Here is a 10000-nt window from a genome sequence, read left to right as displayed (position 1 = left end):
CCATCATTTGGCTGTATCTTGTGTTTGAATGTCTATGCACGTGCGCGTCTGAATGGTGGTCTTGTGTTTCGACTAGTGTATTTTTAAATAATTGTAATATTTTATTTTATTTTTATTTTTTCAGTTTTTAGTGGCTACTTTTTTCATCTGTTTTACAGGGATATAAAGTATGTGTATTAAAAAAAAGAGAGAGAGCACTTTCGTAACAACTTTAATCAAATGGCGCTTGAGAGAGAGAGAGAGAGAGAGAGAGAGAGAGAGAGAGAGAGAGAGAGAGAGAGAGAGCGAGAGAGAGAGAGATATTCCCTTGTGTTTTGTTGGAGACAGTTATATTATTCATCTGTGCTATTTGGTCTTCAACCCACACCCCAACTCCGACAATGAGTATTAAAGTCTAGTGCCAATGGAGGGTCGCCGCTATGTCAGAAAGAGACCATCACTTTTCATTTCCCGAAACTCGTGTCTCCCCTGTGGGTTGTCAGGGAATCGGCTTCGGTTGTTGCCATAGTAACCACATGACCGCTTCCCTTTGTTACAACGCATTCCGTCCTCTTTTTTTTACCTCTGCGATCCTTTTGTTTTCCGCATACGTTTGGGCTGGCTCGTGTTTGTGGCTGGAACATGCGGGTTGTTTGAAAATATTTCATTCTCACTTGCCAGCAGCCCACTTCTGTTTGTCTTTGTGTTTTTTTGTTTTTGTTTTTTGTTGTTGTTTTTTTTTTTGTTGTTGTTGTTGTTGTTTGTTTGTTTTTTAAAAATGTTATAATTGGGTACATAAGAACAAGTTGACCTGTCAAAACAGTGCCAACCTGACCCCGCCTAATCGGTTAATTGAATTTTGACCAGTGGCCGTTGTAGAAAATGGAAATTATTGTGGACTGTGGGAGCATACGATCAATGTCACGTGATTATGATGATCGTATTGTTGTTGGATGTTTTTTTAAAAATAGTTTTTGTGCTTATTTCTTTATTTCTGTCTCCTTTTTAAAAGGAAAGGGGTTGTATTTATAATAAATTTCCCCCCCCCCCCTCTCTCTCTCTCTCTCTCTCTCTCTCTCTCTTCTTCTTCTTCTTCTTCTTCTTCTTCTTCTTCTTCTTCTTCTTCTTCTTCTTCTTCTTCTTCTTCTTCTTCTTCTTCTTATTCTTATTCTTATTCTTATTCTTATTCTTATTCTAAGGTTGGATGGGAGCATCACCCTTGAATCATATACCTATGATGTTTGCATGGGTGTACGATCCGATAGTGATGTCGTTTCTTCTTCTCTTTACTAGCCTATCCTGCTTCTTTGGTTTGTGATTGTATTTTTGACAGGGGATATTTTTTTTCTGTAAATCTTCTACCTGTTTATTTTTGGTTATTTATAATTTAGCTTATGATATCTTTAGGTTATGATTTTGATTTACATTTGTACTATTTTTGTTAGATTGCTTGTTTTTTTTTTTTTTTTTTCAGCGGTCTCTCATATAATCTCAATTGTGTTGGAAGAGACCTAAAGCAACAAACAAACAAATCTTATTCTTATTTTTTAAATTCTTTTTCTTCTTCTTCTTCTTCTTCTTCTTCTTCTTCTTCTTCTTCTTCTTCTTCTTCTTCTTCTTCTTCTTCTTCTTCTTCTTCTTCTTCTTCTTCTTCTTCTTCTTCTTCTTTTAAATGAGACTTTATATTTCTAATGGTGGTAGTAGGGTGAGACTTGCTCTTATTGGGCCAAGTGATGCTCTCATCAAGAAGGGACATCATAGTCAGTTGCACATTCCAATCTAGTTTCGGAAGTGCTGGCGGTCCATTTCTCTCCCCAATTTCCGAGCAAATATCAAATTATCGATAGGATTCATCGATCAAGGATATATTACTCATTCAATACCTTTTCAATTGATTCCTCCTGTCACAAGTTTTGCCATATCTCTCTCTCTCTCTCTCTCTCTCTCTCTCTCTCTCTCTCTCTCTCTCTCTCTCTCTCTCTCTCTCTCTCTCTCCTCTCTCTCCTTTGAGTCTCTTTTTGGCTTTTAAATGTATCCATCAATTCTCTCGTAGCGATGCGCGCAAGCTCTTCCACCCATCGGACGTCCTGGAATACCAATGTGTTGTAATAACATTAGGATGAGTTTTCGGTGGTTAGGGATATGAATGAGTCAGGATCTTTATCACGGTGTTATCGAATCAGCTGGATCGAGACCTGAATTTATACATCATAATATTATCTACCCCGATATTTTTTCGTAGATCAACCTCGGTCTTTGAAACGGGTGTGTTCTCAGTCATATATTTCTGTCTTTCTACTACTGTGCTACTGAAATTCTTCCATTCGTCCATACGCTCATCAAAACAAGGACCATAGTCCAGATTTAATCAGCCCGGATTTTTGTAGGAGAGAAAAAAAAAATGAATTTCTGTAGCACGTAGCCCCTTGTCAAACTGGAAAAGTGGATGGTATATATCAATACAATGATATTTTTTTTTTGGGAGGGGGGGGGGGGAGAGAGAGAGAGAGAGAGAGAGAGAGAGAGAGAGAGAGAGAGAGAGAGAGAGAGAGAGAGAGAGAGAGAGAGAGAGAGAGTGAATTCCTCTTTTTTTTCTTCTTTTTTCTTCTTCTTTATTTAAATAAATTATATAGTAAACAGATTTTCAGCTGAAGTTTTTGGCAGATGTTGCTGTATTTAACAATGCAAAGGGATTTCATCTTTTAAACATTAAAAGCCTCCTTTGCATACTGATAGTTTAAGTACATAATAGCAACCATAAGCTTTTAAAATACTAGATATAAATAAATAGTCGACCAACACACGGATCATGTCCTAGCTATAAAGGTAATCGAATGCAGGAGTAAATATTAGGCGCGGCCTGTAAATTGTCCTTGCGGTAAGCTGGTAATGTAATCGAATTTTCGGCTTGTGCGTGCTGAATATATATTCGATTCCTCTTTCGTCCTGGTCTTAAGTAGTCTTTGGCCTTTTTGAACGTTGTCATTGTATTTGTTGTCTTTTATCACAAAGCGTATTTATTATATCAATCAATAGTAGTAGTAGTAGTAGTAGTAGTAGTAGTAATGGCAAATATATCTCCTCAACAATCTCCCTTGACATTTTACAACAACGATGGCAACTTTTCGGTCACATACTACGCAGGGACAAAAACATACCAGCAAACCAAGCCATGTCGGGATACTTCCAAAAACACGGGAACCTTTTCAGAGGAAGACCGATCACAACACTCCCTGTGATCCTAAACAAAAACCTCACAACACTTGGACAAAGCATTAGTCTCATAACGGCAGGGGACCTTGAAAATCTGAGAACCCTAGCAGAGGACCGGCAATATTGGAGACACCTCACACAGGAAATACTGGAAACAGCCAAGGCGACCCGATCTTTCGGTCGAGACGCGAAAGGCATCTAAGTCAAGTAAGTCAGTATTTATTAGATTGTGAGAGGCAGCAGTCATGTTAGACAAATTTCAGTGGAACAATGATATATGGCTTCCTATATTACAAAGACCCGAGGACCGCATGTTTTTGAGTATTTGTGTGATGATGATGATGACGATGATGACAAGAAGAGTAAGAAGAAAAAAGAAGTCAAGAGGTGTAGAGATTTGATATTAAAAAGTGATGCTGATAATTTTCCCCCCTTTTTCCCCCTGAAGCTATTGCAGAGCATAATAATTTCATACTTGATGCACTCTAGTTTGTTTGTTTGTTCACCCCCCCCCCCCCCACACACACACACACACACCCCCCAAAAAATAGATAAAAGCAACAATAACAATTATGTGTGTCGATGCGTGTGTATTGCGCCATTCTGCGATAAAATGACAAAGTATCGACTCATGTTACGGATGCAATGCTATTAAAACTGAAAGCCGTAATAAAATTCAACTCACTCAGTTATAATGTTTTGTGTTATTCGTAAGAATTTTTCTACTTTGTCATATTAATATTCTGTCCAGAGGGAAGTCAGATGTATTTTTTTTTTTTTTAAATCAGCAAATGCGTACGCCCGCTCTCCCCCCCTTCCACCTCCAAAATACAACAAATCGAATATCAATAGCATTAATGCCTAAACGACGGTCTCGTGTAAGAGAAAAGAAATAATGATTTATCGATAATGTAACGTTAGTTGCTTTGTACTCCCCGTCATAAATTAAATTGGACGTGATGTTTTAGAAGTTTTTTTATTATCGCCCAGATTACAATCTGTGGTGTGAGCTGGTGGTTATTGCATTTAGATTGTGTGTACTGGAATTTCCTTGTTCGTTTATAAATTCTCAATTTCCGTGTGTCAAGTTGAAGCAAAATGTCAATGACGCATGGTGCTATGTCCTGCGAGGAGATATATTTGCCATTACTACTACTACTACTACTACTACTACTACTACTACTACTACTACTACTACTACTACTACTACTACTACTACTACTCTCTCTCTCTCTCTCTCTCCCCTCCCTCCCTCTCGTATTCTCCTAAAATGAAGTAACTTATGGTAATCTATTTGAACCTACTACTCACCTTTAAATTTATCATCTACTCATACCTTTTCACTTACATACACCCTCACAAACATATATACACCTTAAACACACACACCACACTAACACACACCACAAACACATACACACAAACACTGTCGTGCATAGTCGACCAGCTGTATTCCCTCATATTATATACAATGGTTTTAGATTTAGATCATTTCATCCTTTGATTAAAGCCAAGCTGTCGTCATTCCGACACTTTACGGCCTTACTCTATTATTGGAGAGAAGAAGAAAAAACGAAAAGACACGCTAGAACTCCCCCCTCGCCTCTCCACCCCTTTTCCTCAATTCATCCATTCATTACGATATCCGTTTTCGATAGAGGGAAATGGTCTGTAAATGTCAGGATTCAATTTCCATTAAGTATCCCCCCCCCTCTCTCTCTCTCTCTCTCTCTCTCTCTCTCTCTCTCTCTCTCTCTCTCTCTCTCTCTCTCTCTCTCTCTCTCTCTTCCTCTATTCTTTCTTCTACCATCTCTATCCACTCTCTCCTCCCTTGTACGTCATTATACGTTGTCACACGACATAATCTTCCATTTCGTCCCTTTAAAAATTAATAATAATAAAAATAATATCAAATAACGCTTTATAGGAACTAATTTATTTCATCAATCTTTTCTTTTTTTTATTTTTTTTATTCAATATCGACTTCTTTTTCTGCTATCTCGTCTCGTAATTGATAACATTGAACTGTAATCGGGATGCAAACAGTAATAATTATATGATGTCTGATTGTCGTGTGCCCATAGTTGTTTGATGAATGAATGTTAAAGACGGGCTTTGTTTGGAATCCGCCCTCGGGTCAATAGCGTTAGTAGGTCAAGCCTCTCCTCTCTCTCTCTCTCTCTCTCTCTCTCTCTCTCTCTCTCTCTCTCTCTCTCTCTCTCTCTCTCTCTCTCTCTCTCTCTCTCTCTCTCTAAAATGCGGTTTGTCAACAATTCGTTTATGTAACGTAGGATCAGTTACAGAATGGCTGAATTCCATGAAAAACATGGTCGTTTATTCCTGTCGGTCTTAAAATTGACAACAGTTTTCCCCCCATAAAGTAATAATTGTCTAATGGATGTTTCGCAGCTGCTTATCCCTTGGGTTTGTCTGCTCCAGCCCAATCTTCTACGGGCTCTGGCTGGCACGTTTCCAGAATTACCTCTGACTTGCGTTTTCTCTTGGATACAATTTATAGTTGTCACCGTTATTAACCCTCCAGTCCCAAAAGATTCAATTCCTCCCCCCTCTTCCCCCCCCCCCTCCCCCCTCCCTCCTTTTTGTGTGTGGCCCATTTCGTGTTTATTAAAAAGAAATAATTATGTCAGTGAAATTCGTTTATTTCGAAAACATGTTAAAATAATGACTTATATTATACATACATAACAATGTGTTTGCTTGTTTGCTTGATTTATTTCTTTCCCTTTATTTTTTCTCGATCTACATTTCTTGCTCTTTTAAAAAAATTTAGCTGCTTTCTTTCTCTCTTCTTTCTATCTTTCTTTTTCATTTACTCCACACCCCCCCCCCCCCCCCCCAAAAAAAAATCATCTTTCGTCTTTCTATCCCTCTTCCTCCGTCCTCCACTTCCTCCTCCTCTTTGTATTGGTATTTTTAACTCGCTCTTCAGTGAAAATGTATACATATTTCATTTTTTCCTTTCCATTTTCTCTTCTTTTCCAGGAAATGAAGGTCAATTGGGCAGCGTCACCGAGCACAGCACCAAAACAAGACACAAGCAGTAAGTGACATTTCTTTCCCCCCTTTTTTCATGACATTTATTATTAATGTTTTATAACGTTTCTTATTGAAAGTAAAGCCTACTGCGTTATTATGGCTATCCGTCCCATTCACTTACCGAGAGCCTCTTGGTCATCTTAAACAAATTATTATAAAGGCTATATCTGTCCAATTCACCAGATATTTATTGGTTAACACAAGAGCAGATAGATAGATATCCCCTTAGAAGAAATAGGCTACGGGAAAGGCAATCCTATCCCAGGCAACGTCTCTAGATTTCTTCGTAGTCAATTCCAATATTTTTTTTTCAGCTGATTGATAATACATTTCCCTAGCGGCGATGACCTATCGGTCATGGTGCTGATCATTCTCCTTTACTTTCTTTATTTCCCCTCACGCCGTCTTCCGTAGTACATGATTTCACTTATTAATTTAAGAGTTTGTTGTTTCCCGTTAATATTGAGTGGAGCTTGTGCGAAACCGGCGCCTGATCAAATTCATCCCGAGGACGGCTTTGCCTGTCCATTCCAATTGGATGGATAAGGGGAAAGTGGTTGTTTGAGCCGCTCACCGTGGGATGTAAAAGACACTCGGATCAATACAAGTGGCTCCTTATAGTCGACAACATGCAGCAGCAGCCCCGGGCCGAAAGGGACGGTGGGGCGGGGGACACGGCAGACATCAGGCAGCGAACAGAGGGAACTGCGTGTGTGTGTGTGTGTGTGTGTGTGTGTGTGTGTGTGTGTGTAAGGGGGTGGGGGGGGGGGGGGGGTGAGGGAGGGAGAAGGCTTGAATTTGATTCCCTTCATTCTATCGTCGTCCCTCCATTTGCCAATTGAAACACGTCTGGTACTAAACCCGGCGTGTTTATAGTTTTCCGTCAATTGTATTTAGTATAAGGAATGATAAATCTTTTTATTAAGGTTGAATGAGCCAAAATATATCATTAGCCCGAAAAGCGCTTTGGTTTGTTTCCTTTGATGGGTTATTTTGACCTCCCATAGTGAGTGAGCATTTGCTGCGTCTTCCATCCCCATACAACAATGTTACCTACTTGCTTTTTATCATTGTCCTTGAATGAGATTACTTAGTTTTGTCCCGACCCTGGTCAGGGTCCTTGGCTGGGAAGGAAGCAGTCAATTGTATAGTTATGTTTAACATTGTTCTTGGCCCGAGCGATTTTCCCCCCCCCCCCCCCCCTGTAAATCATCTCTCTGTCGTGTATTGTTCATTTCAGGTTTGAATAACTCCAAAGCTGTGCAAGATTTTATCAAACGATTTTTTTTGCCATAAGTGCAGAATTTAGTTAAGTTGATATAAGTTTTAACACTGTGTGCCATTTTTTTTTAGGAGAGCTATATTATAACGTCATGAGTTGTAAAGGATAATTTTGAAATATATCATAATTTACAGTTTGTTTGTTTTTTAATCGTTGAGACATTTCAGGTTTGAATAACTCAACAACTGCAAAGAACTCAATTTGGTTTTCAACATTCATTTTCATCCAACTTTATTTAAGTTTCTCTCTCTCCCCCCCCCCCCCCCCCCCCCCCCCCCCCCCCCCTTGATATCTTCCTTGTTATCGTGGGTTTGCTCAATTGTCAGATTTAAAGCTCCACGCGACCACCACCATTTTGAATGACAAGCCGCAAGCGACTCCCCTCCAGCATGAGCAATGCGTCAAATCTCAAAATGCTATCGTAATCATCATTACAATCAGTGATGACGTGATATACAAATGAATTTTACATTCTCAATGCAATGTTCCAAGTTGATATCCTGAGATTGAAATGTTAATTGAAATAAACTTTCAAGAATCATGTCGGACAAAGCTAAAATAAAATACGATTTGTGTTAAAATTACCCTTTTCCACTTATGACGTCATAGCCCAGCTATCAAAGGACGCACAGTGTTAAAACTCATATCACTCAAAACTGGAATTAATTCTGCACATATGGCACACAACCGTTTGATGAAATCTTACGTAGTTTTTGAATTGTTCAAACCCTAAATGTATCAATAATTAAAAAAAAAAACACACACACATTGTATAATGGTCATGTTGTCATTTGAGTTGAATCCTGTGCTTGTGTCTGGATGTGACTTTAGGTGATCTCAAACTAAGTACACCGATCGTGTACTCTTGGAATCTTCACATCTGTTCCTTATAATTTGAACAATTCCCCTTTGTCTTACTTTAACTCGCGCGCTTTTTAAAGATCATAAATCTAGAATTGTTACTGGCACTTAGATTACCTTTATTAATGTTTTGCAAGCGCAGTAAAACCCTTTAAAAACTAACAAAGCAGTGTCAAAAATGATGATGATGATGATGATGATGATGATGATGATGATGATAATAAAAATAAGAAGAAGAAGAATCCGATATCATTGTTTTATTCTCTCGCGCGGAATCATCAGCTGTCATACGAATCTTTTTTTTTTTTTTTTTTCTCTCTTTTTTTTTTTGGTTTTTGCTAATCCATCAAACGTGTACCCGATCACAACACTCGGCTAAATGTCATGTCATGAGCAGCAGGTGTGTGAAAATCCAAAGCAGTGGATTGAATCCTTTTGGCCCACTTTAGGCTTCATTGCTCCAACTCGAGAGATCGTGCCCGTCCTGTAACGTGTGTCGCTTTCATTCAATGGAAAATGAATTTTTCGTTGTCATCTTCTCGATTCACGAATTTGCAATTTAAAGGAAGGCCCGCTCTTAACTCAGAATGTCCAAGACGAAGGTCCTGGTAGCTCAGTTGACAGAACCGGTTTCGAATCATGGTTGAACCGATTGTTTTTCTGGCTCCCTCGTCCACCCAGCACTTACTGATGGAGTAGGGTAGTCGATTAGTTGTTTTTGAAAGTACTTTGCGATAGACTGACAAGCTTCCTGTCCGAAGGGTAACCAGCAATCGTTGCTGCCCCTCAAATATTTCAGAGACCCAGATAACCGTGTGTGGCCCTCCGAGCATCCCTCTTCTTCTTTAGATGTTTTAGTGTGCAAAAAAAAAAAAAAAAAAAAACTAAATAAAGCAAAAAAAGCTCTTAAATGCAAATATCGCGTGATCAGCTCATTTTAACATGACAATGATGAGGGACATTCCTTTTGGTGTAGATGTAACTCAAGTGGCGCTGTGTCTAGTTTATTTATTCATTATTTTATTTTATTTTATTTTATTTTAAATGTTTAGAACACGTCACCTATATTCTAGTTCGCCCGATCATGCGATATAGTAATATGGCTTCCCCCGTGTATTGTAAAAATACAATTTGTAAATTTTCCACCTCTTTGTATTCTCCATTGAACTCATAATTTTTTTTCTGTTCTGTAAGAGAATAATGACATAAAAATCACAGCGGCAAACTGACCCGATAAAATCGGGACTTTCCCGATTTTTTCAACGCTGGAGAAGAAAAAAAAAAAACACATTAAAAATAGGATTGTTCAAACTCATGAAAATGACCCATACATGTCTCAGAAAGATGCTCTTTTGAGTAGCAAATTAAAGCAAGGAACAGAAAGCGCTATAAATCTAGATAATATTATAATAGTCCAAACCTACTACTGTTTTGGGTCATGACAATATTGTGTTGTGCATTAGAGTTTCCCGTTTTGACTCTTTTGAAAAGTTGGCCGCTTTGATGAAATAAGCATTCTAGCCATAAACCAATTTATTTCTTTTAATTATTAATTAATCTAGATTTTTTTATCAATTCATCTATTCCTGAGGGTTTATTTTTCGGTTA

General features: G+C 38.4%; 1 protein-coding gene across 1 annotated transcript in view; it reads left to right on the top strand.

Annotated features, from left to right (window-relative positions):
• Positions 1-10000, top strand: part of LOC144966296 (nucleolysin TIAR-like) — a 135136-nt gene that overhangs the window by 112657 nt on the left and 12479 nt on the right. The window contains exon 5 of the mRNA XM_078902514.1: positions 6196-6253. Coding sequence (XP_078758640.1) covers positions 6196-6253 — 58 coding nt within the window. The remainder of the gene's footprint in view (positions 1-6195; positions 6254-10000) is intronic.

The sequence above is a fragment of the Berghia stephanieae genome, chromosome 2 (genome assembly GCF_034508935.2).
Source record: "Berghia stephanieae isolate SIO BIC M18660-M18661 chromosome 2, UCSD_Bste_1.3, whole genome shotgun sequence".
NCBI classification, from domain to species: Eukaryota; Metazoa; Mollusca; class Gastropoda; order Nudibranchia; family Aeolidiidae; genus Berghia; species Berghia stephanieae.
This window is presented reverse-complemented; position numbering and strand designations above follow the sequence as displayed.